The 21,114-nt window shown below is 35.4% G+C and overlaps 1 protein-coding gene across 2 annotated transcripts in view; it reads right to left on the bottom strand.

Moving 5' to 3' along the window:
- LOC138713448 (trypsin alpha-like) overlaps positions 1-20,910 on the bottom strand; it is a 41,146-nt gene extending 20,236 nt beyond the window's left edge. The window contains exons 1-5 of one of the 2 annotated variants that reach the window (XM_069845557.1): positions 20,833-20,910; positions 12,150-12,238; positions 8,039-8,130; positions 5,680-5,821; positions 199-312 (exon numbers count right to left, since the gene is read on the bottom strand). In XM_069845557.1, the coding sequence (XP_069701658.1) occupies positions 199-312; positions 5,680-5,821; positions 8,039-8,130; positions 12,150-12,238; positions 20,833-20,893 (498 nt within the window). In that variant the 5' untranslated portion in view covers positions 20,894-20,910. The remainder of the gene's footprint in view (positions 1-198; positions 313-5,679; positions 5,822-8,038; positions 8,131-12,149; positions 12,239-20,832) is intronic. The other variant, XM_069845558.1, reaches the window with a different exon arrangement.
- Between the last annotated feature and the right edge of the window lie 204 nt (positions 20,911-21,114).

The raw sequence follows: 21,114 nt of genomic DNA, 5'->3' as shown, positions 1-21,114 counted from the left end.
GACTTTGCAAGAAGAAATACACTTAAGAATAACTTGAAATGTTCGTTTATTTATTTAATTTGCCACAGCAACAATAATGAAACAATTGACGCAGAAATTTCTGTGAGAATAAAATATTTTTTCCTAATTTTTAATAACCCTGTATAATCGTAATAAAATTATTAATGAGGTTTCGTAATTATTAGTTCATAAACGTACCTGAATGTAGCCCCAACCGACGAATGTGCCTTGTGTTTCATCAGGCAGGTTGTCGCGAAACGCTGGAAGGATAACGGGTTGAATTGCTGGATCATAATCCAATGGAGCTGTCAACTATATCAACAAAGAGTTTTCAGGGCTGCTAATTAACTTTATTTTCAAAATTCACTAATATTTTGATAAAGGTGTATTTTTGTGTTAATTAGTAACACAGTAAACCTTTGATTGTAACAGCATTTGATTATTGTGGTTTCCACTGACACACATTCCCTATTTAATATTAAATTCGATAATCGTAACATTTTACTAATCGTCTTTTTGCCGCATTGTATACCGGTACATTTCTCCTAGACGAATAACATTTGCATATCGAGCATCCAGTCACGAACCCGAGTACTTAATTTTGTATGCCCAAAGACTTTGTAATATATAATTGAGGGGTTAGCTGGAAGAAGGTCGTAACTCGAATTACGGCGTTTATCCGTAAAATGGCTATATGCGTCCTTTGGCGGCGTTTCCACAACCACCTCTACTCCCAATAGTTTGTAATAGATAGGTATTATTAAATTGCGGCCGTCTTCCATCTCACTACTGTGGTTCGAGAACCGGTGAAGGTAACTTCAAGGATGTTCGCGTTGTCTGACGAATGTTCTGATCTATCATATCTTTCGTCTAATGGAAGCAAATATAATCTTTCTGATGTTGAAAGTGTCAGTGAAAATGAATTACGTACGGAAAGGTAGAAAACGGGAACGGTTTAACAAAATATGAAAGAATAATCTAACAAGCGACGACGAAATTACGGCAAAGCTTACACAAGTAGGTCAGGAAAAATGGTGAAAGATATACAGTATTACTATTTATTTTTGTCAATGGAGAATGAATATAAGGTATAGGCTAATAATATAGGCGTATGCAGTGCTATAAAATGATAGATCCAGGGTAGCAGTCAGTCATTTAGGAACGACCATATTTCTGACAGGTTAGCAGCAAAACATTTAAGCAGTTGCTGCCAGAAGAAATATGAGATGTCTACAGAGGAACAAGCCATTTTCCATTGAGGATTTTGGGAAATTGAAATAAAGAACCAACAGGATACATTTCTTACGGGATATTTGGAGAGGAGGACCATTAAGCAACGTCAAACAACTGTAAAACCACAGCACCGAGAATGTTCTTGGCTATACAGTGTCACGACTGAGAAGAATTTTTATGCAAGTCCTTTATTCTGTCATTGTTTAAAATATCTAAGAAACGAGTGATAACTGTATAAAATATAGTGAAACTAGGTGACAGATATGAGAGGCGAACACTCCAATAGGCCTCACAAGATTCTAGATGTTGTTTATGTTAGGTTATTAGATCAGTTAAAGTGGTATAGTATTTGTAAGCCTATATTCTAGGTACTTTCAGTCAAAATGATAACGTGAAATAAGTGGGATTAATTATTTTTAATGGTGTGATAACAGTTTAGTAAACGAACATACATTGTAATTATCTTCATTATTGTAGTATAGACCTATATCTGACTTTTCCTATAGAAATATTATAAATATGGACAACTTAACAGTATTTTCTACTTTCTTCTATGGAAGAAGAACGTAATTAAAAAAAAATTGAATGCTTCGTTCTCGTCCAATATTTAAACATTAAACATGGAACTCATTGTACTAACAAGAGAACGTATTACCCTACAATATATTATATACGAATAGTATCATATTCCAGCAAGAGATGCAGAGTACAGATGTTTTTGTTGATTATCTCAAAACTATGTTTTCTGAGTTACACCCTTCTTTCAGCTAATCCCTCAATTGAGTATTACAACCTAATTACGTGTCCCGCGCCGTGGCGTCGCGGTCTACCTACCCAGGACTCGTGTTACGGAATGCGCGCTGGTTCGAGTCCTCATGGGGCAAGAAATTTTCTCATGAAATTTCGGCCAGTGTATGGGACCGGTGCCCACCCAGCATCGTGATGCACTTCGGGAGCTATGATAGGTAGCGAAATCCGGTTGCGAAAGCCAGCTATAACGGCCGGGGGGGGGGGATCATCGTGCTAACCACACGATACCTCCATTCTGGTTGGATGATCGTCCACCTCTGCTTCGGCATGTGGGAGTGAGGCCAGCAGCCGGCTGGTCGGTCTGGGCCCTTTACGGGCTGTAGCGCCATGAATTAAAAAGAAAACCTCTTTATGTATGACTAATGTGCTTGTTACATAGGCATATAAAAGCATGTCATCTGTTGATTTGAATGTCAAATCGACAAACAACCATGGCGTCTCCTCGAAACACCCGATTCGCTGTTTGTATTTTACATAGTTTAGCATATTATGCTTTTCTGTTGAAGTCCTATACTGTAAGAATTAAAATGGATATAATCACATTATATTTTAGGCAGTTACTCAGAAGCCACACTTATTATGATGCATTACTACAGTATGTGTTGTAAATTGTGGAATTTTAACTCAGTTTTTCTCGAAAATTAGGGCCCGGGCGCAATGTTCGGAAATAATAATTTGGACATAGTTTGCAATGGAAAATTGCGTGGTGGCTTGTATATGCGCGAATTATGGTTTACTCTGTATGCAGTCACTTGGAAGTATACGTTAATTCATGGATAAAAGATCATTTGTGCCACATCTGTTATAAAGAGTGGCATAAAAAGGAACTCGGATTGAAAAAATAACAATGTTTCATTCACCTGATAAATTATGTGTGAATTTTGTCAAATTGCAAGTTTAGTTTTTTAGTTATTTATTATTTTTTTTTTTGCTGTAAACAGAGGTATAGAATGAATTTCAAAATATTTTCCTGTCAGATTTTCCCATAAGTTTATCAGATTCTAGGAGCTAGTTAGCCGGAACCTGACAGATAGGAAACTTACATTTTGCGCATGCACGTAATATAAATTTCTGATTGTCTATCAATTATGGCTATGATTTAGCCGCGCCTGTAGCTCAAGTACAAGCGACTAATGCAGGTCGTGGCGGAATTTGCAGTGGTCAAAGCAGACGTTAAAGAAGGTTTTTCTCGGGGTACTTCCATTTCCCTCTATCATTCCACCAACACTTTCCCTCATTTCATCTATCATCTACAATAGTGAAACTGGACTGGGGTGAAGGTTTGGGGATAGTACGGGTTGGGTTTGTGGCTCCGGGCCCCTGAGGCTTATCAGGCTACTTGTCCGCGAAATGGGACCTAGCTGTATGAGGCGCTGAAGCAGGCTGGCCCACTTGTCAGCGTCGGATTCATGAATGCCACCCAGACACCCTGTCGAACTTGAACAATCATCGCGTATATAGGGCGCACATGGGCCAAAGCGTGCCTGAGTGTCCATAAAAAGATTCATGTAAAAATAACTTTTGCTGACCAATGCAAATCACAAATGCATTGACCAGTGCTTCTCAACCTTTTGATGATGGCACCCCTCTTTTCCTCACATTACTTTAGTGCGGCCTCCTGGCCTAAAGTTTAGAATGTAGAATACATTAATGTAAATTTTCGGTTTATTTTGATAGTTATTAACGATACGAGTATCGTAATGTTTCATATTACCATACAAGAAAGTTGTGAAACAAAGCCACAGCCGAGTTTGATAACCAATCGAGTATTGTAATATGAAGTGACGATAAGTACAATATATGGTACTATGTTTTATCCACTTCGATGAAACATAATCTTTAAGCAAAAGTAATTGTATTGATTTTATTAGTTTTGAGCATGTCTTTAGCGGAGAGGCAATTGTATTATTATTAGGGATTAATATAATAAATTGTAAATATATTGTTGTTAATATATGTAATAAATAAAATCAATAATCCATTTTATTTAATTAGATGTGTGGTTGACATTACGCAACAGTTAGGTAATAGCAGTATCATTACCCAACTAGCTGCGTTATAAAATTATCATTACCTAAGTAGTTGCGTAATAGAGGTATCATTACCTAACTAGTTGCGTAATGAATGTGTTTACAACATTTTTGTTAGAGATGCAAAATTCACATTACATAATCAAAGTGGATAAAATGTTATATAACTATCTAATTGAATTAGGATTAGGTCGTTACGATGTTGCTAATAAATGTAGGTCTGGAGTAACTTCTAACATGTTTTATATTGTTAATCATAGAAATAATTAAACAATATTACTGTATATTGAGATCATATGAGAAGACAAAGAGGAAGACAGAAAATAGGAAAGATTGGAGAAAGCTGGGTTTTGGAGTGAAAGACCTGCCCTTGGGCAGAACACTGAATGAATGAATATTGAAATACAGTATGTAAAAATATTATTACTTTTTATTGTTTTGTTTTCGATTCTTTGAACCGCAGACGGTAGAGACCCGGTAGAGACCCCAAAGTTCAGAACCACTGCCTAAATAATAAAATCTAAAATAGTCTGGACATAAACTTCGGCATGCCTTAGCAATCGGGGCTTGTACTTTTGAATTTACGCTCTGTCTGATGTGTTAAGATATTTTAGCTACTACGAGTAGATAAATAAATGAAGAGTCCACTGCAAGAATGGTGGATGTCATTTGGAATACATTTTGCAGGAGAAGCAATTGAAAGTTTGAAATGCTTAGCGCTCAAAGCTTAACTGTGATTTTCCGATCATTACTGGACAATGACTATCGGTGTTAATGCCATATAACTCTGTATGTACATTCTATAGCCTATGTTTTAAGCTATGTATTGACAGTCTTGGTTCATTTTCGACAAGAAAGTGACATCCATCATTCTTGCAGTGGACTCTTCAAATAATAAAAAATATCTCCTAGCTATTCGTAGCAATAGGTAAGTATACCAATATAAAGTATAAAATGGAATCACTACTTTTCAATAAAACTACCAAACCATTATTTCAGTTCTTGAAAGAGTTACTCTGAATCTGAGAAAAAACAAATGCATGTTTTATTTCACACAATAAGAGCTTCACATTCGGGTTCATATGACGTAAACACAAACGTAGATACAAGCACTACGCTTTATATGTTGTGTGTGGGTGTTGAGTACTAACGCTGTAACAGCTCCATTTTCTGAAACTGAATCTTGCGATATTACGTGATATATTTCAAAAGATTCCATTCTCTTTAATCGCTTAGGCTATACGTATAGAGAGAGTTCTTCTCAGGATATTGCATTCATTGAACAATTCATTCGAATAAATGACGTTCATTAATTCAATGCTTAATCCTACAAACTAATAATCATTCGATTAAAGAAATCATTGAATTATCGCCAACATAGGCCTACCGCAAAGCTCCACGGAAAAGTAACTGTTCACTCATACGCAGTCATGTTCTCCTGACTAGCTACCATGTGACATCCATGCCACGCGACCGGTTCTCGGGATATTCGAAATGGCTGGATACTTTCCGGACAGACCTCATATGCTTAGTTACTCATGAGATGAGCGTAACATAAGTATAACTTAAATTTGGTACTGGATTTAAATTACGCGACAGTGCTTACCTTTAGCAATGCTATGTCATACCCTACTCTCTTCTTAAGCCTATACTGTGGATGCACCCTCTTGTATTTCACGTCTCTGAAAATAGCAGTTGGATCGTTCCAAACGTAGAAACCGGCCTTTACGGTGATATCGTCACGGTTCCTTAAACATTAAGAATTATTCACAAGAGAGATGAATGATAACATATAGTTGAGGAGCTGGATGCAATAACAGCTTAAGTTGAGACCCTATGTTTTCAGAAAAACAATGTCAGAGTTTTAGAATATTGTAGAAATTTTATTAGTAGGCCTACATATATTCACATCATTTGTTTTGTATAATACTTTAGACTGTATAAATTATTGAAATCCAATATCAGTTATAATTTAAAAACAACCCATTTTTAAATAGGTATTTGTAAATAAAGTATGGAAAACTTAAATTGTTATTGCATAGAAAGTCTGAGACTTCATAATATTTATTTTATTAACTGCCTAGGCATTAAAACCAGTAGAAAAGTGTTATTCACTAACATACACGAACTTTATTGATTGAATAATAAGAAATAATAGTACATTAAGTCTTCAGCTTACCAAATACAAAATAAAAATTTTAGTCGATGAGCTATTACATTTTTTATGGAAATATACTGTACAAACAAAATAACATTTATTTTAAATTTCTAATAACAAAAACAGAATATGTATTAGGAAAATCACTTCTGAAAGTATGCTACAGACGAAAACTTCTCTCCTATAGTGTAAAATATTCTTGTTCATGTTCACTGATTTCACTTTTAGGATGATTTTCATCCAGCACTGGTTCAAAATCCAAAATATTTTGAAGAGAACAAGCATTTTTTGGTTTCAAGAATTTCAGTAATGAAATAATATCATTTTTCTTTAACAGTTTTAAGCCAGGACGAGGGAGATATTTTAGATTAAGCTCTTCCTTTCGTGGTGTATTATGTCCTGAAAAACTGAATGGCTAGAAAACGGTATTGTAAGTAGGCTACATAATACTGCACAAAACCCCGATGTATAAAACATGTGTGCAACATATCTTTGTATTGCGAATTTTGAACCTTTTGATTTAGCACAGCACTTCACACAATCACCTCTCCTGCCATTTAGGGTCAACAAAATGAAATACAACTTTTACAGTCGATAGAGAAGATATTGGATATTATGAAAATGCCATCGCCGGAATAACGTCTTAAATAGAGTTAAGCTGTTATTACATCCAACTCCTCAATTGTGATAACGTATATTTGTTCATTATACAGGCTGAACAACATAAACCTGGTAAGCTATGCTGATACTGTCTGTAGTAATCCGTGCTCCCCTTCTATCGCTGGACAGGAGCTCACGTCATACAGAATTTTTGTAAGGGTTAACACGTTAAACTCAACTAATAAAGTATGTAATAAAGGTTTTTTTCCTTGCGTTTTGTAGCATTTCCTGGCTACGTACAGCGGGCCAGTTTTAAGTTGCTCTACGTGTACAGTTTATGCATTTCATAAAAATTGCGTTCTTTATCACGTTTCCACTGATATTCCTATTTGTTTGTTCCATTTATTGAACTGCCATCCAAGAAACAGAACTAGCTAATTTAGATTCTTCATTGTACTCCCAGATTAACAAACGTTCGTTTTCCTTACTGCACACAAGTACTTTCTTATAATCCCAAGATGTAAAACGTCTAACTTCTCTATAAATTTTACAGTTTACATAGCTGTAAGCATTTTTTTTTTCAGAAATTCACATGAAATTGTTATCCGTATATTGTAATATATTCTAATATTGTAATCTATAATCATAAAATCCTTCATATAAATTTCATTCTGCTTGCCCAATCAGGTTGTATCCTGTTGCTAGTACCTCCATTGGTGTTAAAATTATTTTTGTGAGTAAATTTCGTAATTATGTACTGCGAATAACTCCTAAATAAATTTATCAGGACATTTTATTGGAATCATAATGTTCCACAATAACATACAAATTACATGGTAGGCTATAAATAAGAAGCCTACTTCACAGGGAGCTTCTACCTGAAAGGCAGATTTGCATAAGTAGTTTTCTTGATTACGGGCCGTCATATTTGGTTCAGAAATATTTATATCGAAAATCACAAAAAGAAATGAAAAGGAAATACATATTTCTTTATTCTACTTCAGAGATTTGTGTATATCCTCTGCCTATCCACTTACTGCGTGATTCTGGTCCCACATATTGCGATATATCTCATACAAGTCACTTTCCTCGAAATATAGCAAAAACATACAGCTTCAAGCATTATGTTCACAAATGAGCATTTCTATAATAAAAAAAATTAGCCGACAATAGATTAACATTTACAGCAGGGATTTACACTACTCACCTATTTATAACACTGTGACCCACTGTAAGAATAAAACGTCTGGACAGAATCGTACCAGTACAATGACTTTTTCCTTTATATAAAACAGCCACCTGTAAAATGAAAAAAAGTTATATTTATGCCGAAATGTTATATATACAGAGTGTCCAAATGTCCGGCCTCATAGGTGACAATTACAGTAATTGTTTAGATAAATGAAATGCTTTTGATGGCAGTGATGCGGAAGAAGACCGAACTTGTGCTTCTGCATATCTCAGGTCTATCCCAGCGGCAAACATGTGATTAATCCCGTCCCATCCAGACACATTTATAGCATTAATTATTTTTTATTTTAGCTATAACTATTGAAACTTTTTATTTTATTTTTATGTTCAATTTTGTTTATGTTTCTGAATACAAAATAAATGTGTTAATAAGACATTTTTTGTTTTATTTTGTAAATCATCTCGCGACCCCCCTCAGCTCTTTACACGACCCACACTTTGGGAAACGCAACTCTAGATACTGCCATTTTCAAATATTCTGTAAACTGATCGCCACAGAATGTTTATGTTCTACAGCTAACGACTGACTAAACAGAATGAAAACAGAGTCGCGGACGGTGGGGGGGACGTAGGGATAATAATGTTTGCGCTCTATGGGGCGCATGTTTGGCATCCCTATAGACGGTGAAGAATTCTTGAATGATTTTGGGACAAATGATGAAACTTTGGCATGCCAGTACTCTCCTGAAAACAAGATTGTTTGCAGGCAACAGAAAGATTTATGTTCACAATTATGAAAAAAATGTTTGAGTAAAAAGTAACGGCAATGATTTATCGGGGCGTGGAAGAGACGATAGTCATTGTTAGATTTTCTCGTAAATCAACAAGTAATGAATGAATCATACTATCAAAGTAAGGTTTAGAAGGACGTGGAATATTGTCTAAAGGAATCATCCTTCTTTACGACAACGCCCGTCACTTCTACTCAAAATTCACACACTATATCTTGCTGAACTACGTGGGGAAGTCTAACTAAGATTCCGAGTTACAATACGCTCCACTACCGAGCTTATTTCCATCTCAATACGCTTAAGTGGAGAGTGTAACCTTGTCTGTATTATGAAAACTATAATTGAAAAAGACGTAAAATGTGGACATTTCTGTGAATCCAGATTAAACTTAGATCATTATATTTACAAAATGAAAGAGAACATCCTCAATACATGATCCAGCCTATATTTTATACAGTATGTATTTTGTTCAACTAAAATGTGAATGGTTACAATAATGTTTTTTTCTAAAAAAAATAACAATAAATAGCAAATCATGCGTTATGAAGCCAAGCGAAGAAAACTAGACCTGGAAGCTGTCAACAGGATATTTACTGTTTTATACCACATTGAATAAAATAAGAAAGGACATATATTTCAAAATATAGGTGTAACACAGTACATGACCGTGTATATAATATTTTCTTCTATAAAAAGTACACCGTGTCCAGGCTAGAGGTATCAAGAAATAATAAAAAAAAATCTCACTTAACCATGAGAATAATTGATTCAAAATTTGTTTTAATGTTATATATCCAGTTCAATATATCTCAATGTGAGCACTTCTTATTGCTCTTTAAATGTTCTCAACGATATTCCAATTCCCTCCAAGTGTTTTGCAACATTTGAGGTGTTATGCGGTCATTTGCTAATCTGATGCGTTGTCTCAATTCTAACAAATTTTGAATTGGTTATTGTTGATATAGAAAGTCCTTGATGAAACCTCGGCGAAGAAATCAAACAGAGTCAGATCAGGAGAGCTAGGTGGCCATGTTTTGGGTCTGTCTTTTCCAATCCAACGACGAGGAAAATTTCTATGAATGAAACTATTGACATCATGGTGATAATGTGATGGAGCACAGTCTTGTTCAAATGTTGATCCAAGGGGGATTTGAAGCAAAGCGAAATTTTCTAGCATATCAAGGTAACTGTTCCCAGTCACAGTTTTCTCCAAGAAGAAGGATGGACCAATAATTGCATTGTGCATTAACCCCATCCAAATATTAACTTTTTCCGTGTGTCTTTGGTGTTCCACTACAGCACGAGGATTCTCGGACCCTCATATGAGACAGTTATGGCGATTAACTTTACCATAGAGATGGAATGTAACTTCATCACTGAATACCACTTCCTCAAGATATGAAGGGTTTTCGTCAATGCGTTGCAGAATTTCAGTCGCAAAATTTTGTCTTAATCTTCTATTGTTCGGCTGAATACGGCTAAAGAAGCTGAAGCTTGTATGTACGAAGTTTGAGTCGTTTATGAACAGTTGATTTGGGAATCTGTAACTAATGACTAGTCTGCCTATTGACTTCCTTGGGTTCCGGTTGAACGCAGTTCTTATACGAACGACCGTTTCTTCGGTTATTTTTTTCCTTAGGATGTTTGCCTGTTTGTGGAATCAAGGATCCTTACTCTTTAAGAGTTCTAATCCACTGCAAAACTTATTTCGACATGATGGATCCAAGTTAAATTCTAGACGAAATTGGAGTCGAATTTTAGTAACAGATTTAAATTCAGCAAGCCAAAGCACGCACTTTACTTTTTGCTATGGTGTCCATATATTACGTTCAATTAAAATGATTAATGTTGACTGTTAGCAAATCGTGACATAAATCATATATTTTTTGTTTTCTTCCATTTCATTTCTTTATTGTATAGATTTATAACATCGTTGTTATAAACATAAAATCTTTGAGAGTTTCTGCATCCTGTGCCAAATATATAATAATAAAATATCCTTGTGTTAATAAATGAACAATTTTATTATTTCTTGATACCTCTAGCACTGACACGGTGCATTTTTCACAGTTGTCAGAGATGCCTTGAAACACGATGAACCCACCGACGTAGCTCAGTTGGTTAAGGCGCTTTCCTGCCGATCTGGAGTTGCGTTATAATAAAATAATTATTATTTATTTATTCTGGCGAAGTTAAGGCCATCAGACCTTCTCTTCCACTTAGCCAGAAACAAAAGAAGCTGATACAATTTTACTAATATTTAAAGAACACTAATAAAAAATGTATACTGTCGTACAAGCACAAGTTGAGTAAATTAATGCAAACATACAAATAGTAATTACAAAATAATATAAGGCTCGAAGTTACAATCGATGAATATGCAAGCGGTAAGTAAAACCAATTTTACAAATTACAAGAATAACAAATTCAAAGTAAATTATAACTATACAACACTGAGGAAAATAACATATATCTAATATATATACATACACACAAAGGAGAATTAAACATGAATACTGGTCACGTGTTTATACAGTTTACTTTTAAAGTGCAATATCGTTCGACAGTTCCTGAGAGAGCTGGGTAGGGAGTTCCAGAAACGAATTGCTGATACTGAGAAAGAGAAAGAATAGGAGCTGTTTTATGGCAAGGCATAGATAATAAAGGGTCATTTTTAGAACGAATACCCAGGCTGTGATAGAGGACAAGAAATTAAAACGTACCGAGAGATAGTTAGGCGAAGAAGTATTGATGATGCGATATAGGAAAATTAATGAATGGATATAATATCTTCGGTCCTGTAATCTTACCCTTTGGAGCGTTTCAAGGGATAGTGTAATGTGGTCGTATTTGCGGATGTTGTAAATGGAACGTATGCAGGCATTATGAACGCGCTGCAATCTTTGGGCTGTTAGAATTTAAATCTGTTAGTAGAGTACGTTCTGGCGCGGGTTCGACCCCCGCTTAGGTTAATTACCTGGTTGGGTTTTACGAGTTTTTACCCAACCTTAAGGCGAATGTCAGGTAATCTATGGCAAATCCTCAGTCTCATCTCGCCAAATATCATCTCGCTATCATCAATCCCATCGACTCTAAATAACCTAGTAGTTGATGCGGCGTCGTTAAATAACCAAGTAAAAAAACGAAGTGAAGAGCGATGAGTTTATATGCGGGCGTGACTTACCTCTGGCTATGACTATACGTAACACAGGAGCAATTTAGAAAAGTCTTCGTTACGACAACTATTGCGAGTCTTATCAGACACATTATCTGATTATTTAATTGAGAAAAATTTGAGATAAATGTATAGAATAGAGGGATCTTTGCAGTGTTTACCACGAAAGGGAACTCATTCACTGTAGTATTCCTTCCACCAATTATTCTTGGCTGTAGTGGACTTCCTACTTCATTCGTCGCACTGCCATCTGGAAGTAAATTATTCATTTCAGAATATATAAGTAACTTTTGCAAGTTGTATGGATGTTCGACTTGTGACGTGTATTTTTTATTTTAAAGCTACGATTTGGCTACGGCGATCTTCGCCGACAATCATCGCTGGCGATCCTCGCTGGGATTCTGTCCCGTTGATTTGAATGTGCATGGCTTCTTTACGGCGATGAACGTCAACGAACGTCGCTGGGCTCGACGAACATTGTCGGCGTTTGCCTTGGAGGCAAAAACCTGGCGATCATCGCCGAGAAACCAATTATAAAATTACAGTAGGTGATGGATTAAATCATTTAATAACATGTGATTTATACATCATACATACCATAATGGCGGTAAAACCGAAATCTTTCTGCAATTTCTACACTAATAAAGACGAGATGTTAATTGATTAAACACAAATCCCTGTTCGACATGAGCCAAAAAGAAGAACCAACGTAAACAATAACAAATCTATATTTTGCAACAACCAGAACTGTTAATACAATTGAATAAAGTGATTCATAATTGAAGAACACACACACGATGCGGCAGATTTAGCTACTGAAGCAAAAGTTTGAGTATGAAATAGTAAGTGAAGTGGAATTCCGAGCAAAGAAGAGAAGTGCAATAACCTCCTTCTCACACTATTTTTTTATTTGTAACATTATTTCCTAAATAAATGCTCCTAAATGAAAAAAATAACATTGTAAAAAGTAAAAATAATGTGTTTATATAACTGGTTTTTACCTTAAAGTTGCTGCCTATCTTTCAGCTGGACTTATTGGTTTGTGAATAAATTTTGTGGGTAATTTTACAATATCATTTTCAATTGAACTTAAAACAAAATGAAGTTGTTCGGGAGAAAGTCTGAAATATTCCTTAAAATTGGTGGGATCATTTTCAAGATGACTTAATATCAACGAATTAAAAGAACCCTCTGTATATCTATTTCTAAACATGACATTAGCTACTTTAAAGATCCACAGTTATATTATAACGTTATCATACCATCCACTTATCAACTGATCAGACATGGTCAACTATATAAAACACTATACTCTCCACCTATGAAGTTCGTCGGTAAAAAAACCACTCTCTGACGATGAACGCTGGCGATTTCAATCGTCAGCGATGTTCGTTCGGCGAAGATCGTCGTAGCCAAATCGTAGCTTTACATTAGTGCAAATCCAGAGAACTGGCTCGAGTTCTGTGATGAAAATGGATCTGACTTCTATTGGGGCTGTGTGTGTATTTGGTTGTCTTTACGAGGTTTGTCCGGACAGTACCCAGCCATTCAGTATTAAAAAAAAAAAAAAACTTTCTAGGACAATGGCATCTTAATCCATTTCAACGTCCTCCCATTGGAACCTCACAACAAATCGCAAGGTCCATTCCACTTTTAAAAATAATCTGCAAAACTCTCTTTCGGAGTCTCCTTCAGTTGCCTAATCGCGTTCTCCCTAATCTCGTCCACGATCTGCAATCCTCTGCTTTTCAACGAAGATTTTAGCTTTGGAAACAGCCAGAAATGGGAAGAAACCAGATCAGAGATAGGTGAAGATATGGCACTGTATAGACGAGCGTAGAAGACATTTTGTGGATGAGGTAGAACACATTTAGCTTTTAGGCCCTGCATGGCGATAATTGTAATAATTATTTCGGATAGAATCGGATTACACCTATTAGGAGTATTCCAGTTGTCAGCATCTTGCGATTCAGTCTTTCCTTCTTGCCAAGACTATGTGCAAGGCATCATCTTCTCCCATGTTACGGACGTCCATTATTACATTTCTGATATTCTATATAGTTCCAGGAATATCTGATCAATTTCAGGAATATCTGGCTATGATCTTATTTTTACCGAGTGCTCTCTTCCGTGCCCGAAAACAGTAGCTAAGAAAATTACTTACAGAGATCTAGAATGTAATGACAACGACCAACCGATTTATGACGCCCTACAAATGCCACGGCATACTATTTTTAATTTAATCACAGTTGACGGAAAAGTTGCCACTTATTACATGGTAATACAATTATTCGACAAAATGCAGCTTTGGTTCTATGACAGTGTTGGTAACCTTATGACTGCACGTAACGATTCTTTCCGAAAGTACAGACACAACAAATCTGACGAAAAATTTAACAACTATGAAAAAAAAAAACATAGAAACAGAACCACACAAAGCATTAGAAATGCTAAAGGTCATCATGCCCTGAGTCTCGTCGACCCGTCCATTTCTTCACGGTGTCTTTGGAATAATTTACGCAATATGGGAGTAGGGAAAAAAGCATCACAAGCTAAGTTATAAATAGGGCTCTGATAGTTATGCATTAAAAAACGTAAAATATGTATGTAATAAAATTATACGATTTTTGCTTCTAAGAGAAAAACAACGTTTGGCTACAACAGACGTTATAGGCGTATATTTAAATTTGCTATTTCTTCCAGCGACAATGTTTCTTCAATGTCCAATAATTTGCTCTTCGTTTTACCAAACAAGATATTGGCAATATGGTGCAATGTATGGTATCCCGAATTTTTTGTAGTACATACTGTAATCAAATTTTTCTACTACTTTCTTTGGAATTTCATCTGGCGCAGATTTAATCTCCAGTAAGAGCTTTTCTATTAGACTTATATTTGTGACAAGTGGTACATCATTTCGTTCGAGCGTTGTGTTGACTGTAGAAATACAATTTAAATGTGACTTCATTTCTCCTTTATTCCATCCATACATATAACACCCTTCGCTTCAACAATGCTTACTGCTTAATTTCCATTTATTTATTTTAGTATGTTCTCAATAATTTGAAAATTATTACAATAATACACCGTGTCCCTTTCAAACCTCCCACATTTTAATTAATCATTGCTAACAAAGTGTACGGAATTATGAAATGAGACTGGTATTAAAAGAAAGAGAAACTCAAAGAATTGCTATTTCATTAATTGTTTACGGTTAATTCATCTGTCACATGTTGGGCAACAATAGCATAAAACAAAATGGCGACTCCGCAGAAACTCAAAGAATTGTTATTTAATTTGTTTGAAGTAATTCATCTGTCACATGTTGGGCAACACTGGTATAAAACAAAATGGCGACTCCGCAGTAACGCGAAGAGTGAAAATCAATAATTACAGTGCAAAGAAATTACCAAAGAGAATATAGAGGATATGCACCTGGTGGGAAAACCATTAAGTCATGATGTGAGATGTTTCTGGCGACTGGAAGTGTAAACAAATAATCTCGAGGTTCTCGTCGACGTGTCTCAGAAGAGAAGATTGAAGGATTTAAGAGAAGTCCTAAAAAATCAAATTGTCTTGCATCCCGGCAGTTCAATGTGCCGAGATCAACTATGCATCGAGTACTTCATAAGCAACTTCGTTTGTATCCCTACAAGGTGCAAATTATTCAACAATTAAAACCAGATGACTGGCCACGACGACATTCGCTATTGACATGCTGGATCGTATTGACAGGGACCCTCAATTTCTTGGAAACGTCTTGTTTTCAGACGAGGCAGCGTTTCATGTATCAGGATCTGTCAATCGGTGGGATGTAAGATCCTGGCACAAAATCCACACGTCTATCGTGATCATGCCCGGATTGTTTGTTCGCACTTTCAGTCACCAGAAACTTCTCACACCACGCCTTAATAATTTTCCCATGAGGTACATTAAATTCCGTAATTTATTTGCACTGTATATTGATTTCGTCTCTGCATATCAGAAAACTCTTACACCTTATATTGTCCATATACTAAAATGTTCATGAGGACAACATTTTCAAGAGGACAAAATGTCCATGAGATCAAAATTCCATACACAAAATATTCATGAGATCAAAATGTCCATACACAAAATATCCATGAGATCATAATATTCATAACACTAAATGAGAAAAAATGTGAAAAGGATATTTTTTACCTTATTGCCTACATTTGTCAAAACTGGACTACTGCTCTTCATCTTGGGGCACAGCTCCAGATTAAAGGTGATATCCAATTCATCGTATATATGTAAGAATTTTTCCATAGTTCCTCACAATTTGCAGTATTTGTCTTTGATTTGTGATGTATGTTTTATTTAGAGGTTCCCCTTATTTGTGTGTGTCCAACTCTTACTTGGATGATTTGCGTCCATACTTGGTTTTCTTCATTTTTAAGCATTGTAGCCTCCAAATTGAAGATTGCTGCCGGTAATCATAGAAGCATTACAAATTTTTCTTTCGCTACACCTCCAGTAAATTTTTGTTCTACCTCTGTTGTAGTCGTGATAGTGGTACAAGTATCCACGAAAACATAGGAAAGGCTTGCCCTTTTATGAATTCAAGATTTCAGCTGGTCTATCCATTTGACAATTTTACATAGGTTACTATAACTACCATGAACAATGAATTTCAGCTGGTCTATTCATTGTACTTGAACATTTTACATAGGTTACTATGACTACCATGAACAATGAATTTCAGCTGGTCTATCCATTGTACTTGAACGTTTTACATAGGTTACTATAACTACCATGAACAATGGATATAGTGGACATTATAGGGTGTAGTGGACATTTTGACTCTGGAAAATTTATCATGGATATTTTCAACATGGACATTATTTCATGACCATTTAGACGCAAGGACATTCTAATCCTGGATTTTATGACTGGTAACCCAGAAAACAGTTTGTATACGCGTTGCTGCGAAGTCGCCATTTTGTTTTATGACAGTGTTGCTCAACATGTAACAGATGAACTACTTCAAACAAATGAAATAACAATTCTTTGAGTTTCTCTTTCTTGTAATACCAGTTTCATTTCATAATTCCGCATACTTTGTTAGCAATGATTAATTAAAATGTGGGAGGATTGAAAGGGACGCGGTGTATTATGGCAGCCTGTAACCAGGTCCCCTATCACGTAATGATCGATCGGTTCAGGAGAAAGTGGAATTTCTGGAGCCAACTGTTTAAACAAATTGATTCTACTCGGAGATTTAAGGAAAACTTTTTTTACGCTTGATATTAACAGTAGAAAAATTTAAGACCACAGTTTTACTCAGGCGGTGCATGTTACATGAATTTATTATAAAGAAGTTCTAGCCCTCCTCCTGCCTTAACCATATAGGGGGCAGCATCAGATAAGAACAAAACTACATTTTCATAGCTAATTCCCTCTGGCCAAAATAACATCATTGCGTTATTGAATATTTTCGCCATTGTTGAATGATCAGTCCCCGCTATTTCTTCCACTGTCTTTATCTCACTAGCTGAGGATCAGACATGGCATTTGGACGGTCATCCTCAATAAAAATAGTTATTTCTCATGACATTATCAAAAAAGTTCTATATGGTAATGCGTTTTGTGCGCGTAAAGAAGTAAATAAAAAGGTTTCGCTTCAGCGAGCTAGAGCGTTTCGTTAACTAGACAATGTTGTAGCAATCTCAGCGGCTGATTGCAGAATAGGCACCGCGTCCAGCACGACCTCATGTTCATAGTTGTTCTATGTTCACTATATCTGTGGTGGTATTTATTTAATCCTAAAATACTTTCTTACTTACTCCAAAAATAGCTCACCAGATTTTTTATGGTTCAGTAGGAGACATTGGCAATTTCAGGAAAAACCACAAACGCTTATCTAGTTACTCTCCGTTGAAATGTTGCATAAAATACAGTCATGTAACAGTAGATACAATGATAGTACTTTGTACACTAAATTTGTAGAATATCTTAACTGTTTTAATTAAATGCATAAACACATTCACTAAGAATTCAATTTTAGTACTGACGCATGCATGGACGTCTTTCACATAATATTGCACACACTGAACTCTAACATACACAATTTACAAGTACTTTTCTGAAGAATGTATCTTTTTAAGGATCTCTTCATTCCCATAGTTCTTCACATGAGTTCTTCACTAAGTTCTTCACATGAGAAATGAGAGTTTGTTTCCACTTGTAACAAAGTTTTAACTGTTTCAGTTTTCAATTTTCATCAGTCCAGATTGAGTTCATTGTGGAGAAAAGTATTTCAAATGATGAATACCGACTGAAAGACACATGATTAATGACACTATTTTGAGAAGATTTTCAAATGGAATGGATTTTTTAATGTTGAAAAAAACATCATACCACTTTTCGCCTGTCGGTTTGTCACAAAATTTCTCATTTTTTTAACTACTTAAACATTGACACTGCGGCAGTTCTAATATTTCCGCTCAACGCTAATGAAGACAAATATGATATGTTTTTCGCAAAAAGTGCAGAATATCTTCCCATACTGTGCTCGCTGGTTCTTCTGTCTCGTACTGAGAATCGTCCAGAAATGCGCATGAATTGTAGCAGTTTCATCATGATACTTAAATATTTAATGTGTAAAATGTTACTGAAACAAGATAAAAACTTCTTGGGACAAAATTTATTTCCTTGAACAAAAACTGAGATATTTGCTTCCAGGGGACAGCAACTAAAACCGGGGACTGTCCCCGAAAAACGGGGTATATCTGGTCAGCCTATCTAAAAATTACAAAGGCCTCCAACAATAAAAACGTTTTTACTCAATCCAAGGGATTTCATAAATCTCCTGTCACTATTTTAGACTCATTTTCAGCCTCATTTCAGATAATTTTGACGTAATTTTTTCATCGTCAATTGAAGGTCATATGAGTCTTGTGCTAAGTTTTTCAGAGTTCAGACTGTGCTTAATAATTAACGAAAGAAACTAAATTGTTTTCTTAGCCTATGTCATTGAGTATATTGTTTAATAATAAGTATCACGATGGTGATAATGATGGTATTAGTGAAAGTGGTACTAGTGCTGATGGTGATGGTGATATATCTGCATTCAGAGATAATGGACATAATTTTGTGATATCTACAGTTCAAGTACGGCTACTACTGCTTGTAGACTACGTACAAATATTGATATTCTTATTGCAAAGCTGAAAATGTTGCATTTGTCAGACACGGCAATCATGTGGATGGATTCTTACCTTCGCGATCGCCATCAATGTGTATCTCACAATAATTGGTTTTCTTCATGGCGAGACGCGAAGGCAGGAATCCCTCAAGGATCTGTACTAGGGCCTCTATTTTTCTCTATTTACATTAACGACATCTCTACTACCCTTAAACATTGTCAGCATCATCTCTATGCAGATGATCTTCAGATATATATAAATTCACGACCAAACTCACTTAATGATAGCCTATCAAAATTAAATCATGATCTTACGTTAATTAGCAGCTGGGCTAGAAAATGCGGGCTGAACCTTAATCCCGGGAAAACGCAAGTAATTCTACTAGGACATCAAAGATTACTATTCTCCATCAACATTAATACACTTTTGCCAGTGACTTTAAATAATACTATAATACCATTCAGTACTACGGTTAAAGCTTAGGTTTCCATTTCGACTCGAATCTCAGCTCGAATGTACAGGTAAAATATGTCTGTAAGAAAACTTTCTCAATCTTGCATTCTCTGAAAAGACTGAAAAATTTCTTTCCTTCTAAACTGAAACAGATCTTGATACAGACACTGGTGATGCCTTACTTCGACTTTTGCGACGTTTTGTATAGTGATCTTAGTGTTGAATTGTCATTGAGGCTTCAGCGTGTTCATAATGCTTGTGTTCGTTTCATTTTTAACAGCCGTCGCTATGATCATGTCCCGAGTATTTCTTTCGATTATCTTGGCTTCGTTTACGGGAGAAACGTTCAGTTCATTCACTCTGTTTGCTGTATCAGATTTTAAATAATTCCACACCTATTTACCGAGTTCCTCGCTTCACACTTTTAGCATCCCACCACAACCGTGATACACGTTCACAGCATAACCATGTTCTATCAATTCCATTCCATCAAACATCTCTCTACTCTGCTTCCTTCACAATACACACAGCCCGTTCCTGGAATTCCTTGTCACAGGAAATCAGGAGCAGTCGGAGTCTAAAATCTTTTAAGTACACTCTACTTAGAAATGTCTTTAATGAACAGAACTAGACTCTTGCGGAAGTTTCTAAATAGTCTTAAATGACCAAGTTATTTTTTTTCTCCTCTCTCTTCTTCTTTTTTTCTCTTTTCTTTTTTTTATTATCTTCATATATTACTTAATCATTTGTGTTTGTATGCCATTTAGTAGGACTTTGCTAATCAACATTTATGTCTTGTCACCCATATGTATTCTCCAATTACTATATTAACTGAATAATATATCTAAGTAAATTAATCGTCCAATTTGTCACGGGCATTTTAGGTCTTATAAATTGTGTGTGTGTGTGTGTGTGTGTGTGTGTGTGTGTGTGTGTATTCCCCTTATGTTATGTAACTGATTTTGATTATGTGTAATTTTCTACTTTATTTTATATATTATGTAACTGATCTTGACCATTTGTAATTTTATATTATGTAACTGATCTTGTCTATTGTAATTTCCTACTATATTTTATGTAATTTCTAAAGTATTTTCTTTTGTGTTGTTTTTTAATCAAATTTGTATCTCATGTATATTATTGAAACCTGGTTGAGTGGAAGAGAAGGCCTCATGGCCTTAACTCTGCCAGGAAAAATAAACCTACTACTACTACTACAAACCTGATAATCCAAAGACGGCAATTAAATACAAAATAATAGATACCAACATCGTTTTAAACATCACCCTATGTAAGCGAACTGCAAGTTTGGCACATTGGTTACTTATATAATGGTTTTAAATAAACGTAGGTCCCTGACATGAATTATGATAGATATAAATTCTTTCCAATTGTGATTAACTGTTTCTTTCCATAATAAATTGCAAGACTGACATTTAGAGCTTCATATAACTGAAGAGATTATTTATATTATTTAATAGAGAACATATGGTTGTTTTACACG

The sequence above is a fragment of the Periplaneta americana genome, chromosome 14 (assembly GCF_040183065.1).
Source record: "Periplaneta americana isolate PAMFEO1 chromosome 14, P.americana_PAMFEO1_priV1, whole genome shotgun sequence".
Lineage (NCBI taxonomy): Eukaryota > Metazoa > Arthropoda > Insecta > Blattodea > Blattidae > Periplaneta > Periplaneta americana.
The sequence above is the reverse complement of the archived record's forward strand: the minus strand, read 5'-3'. Positions and strand labels throughout refer to the sequence as shown.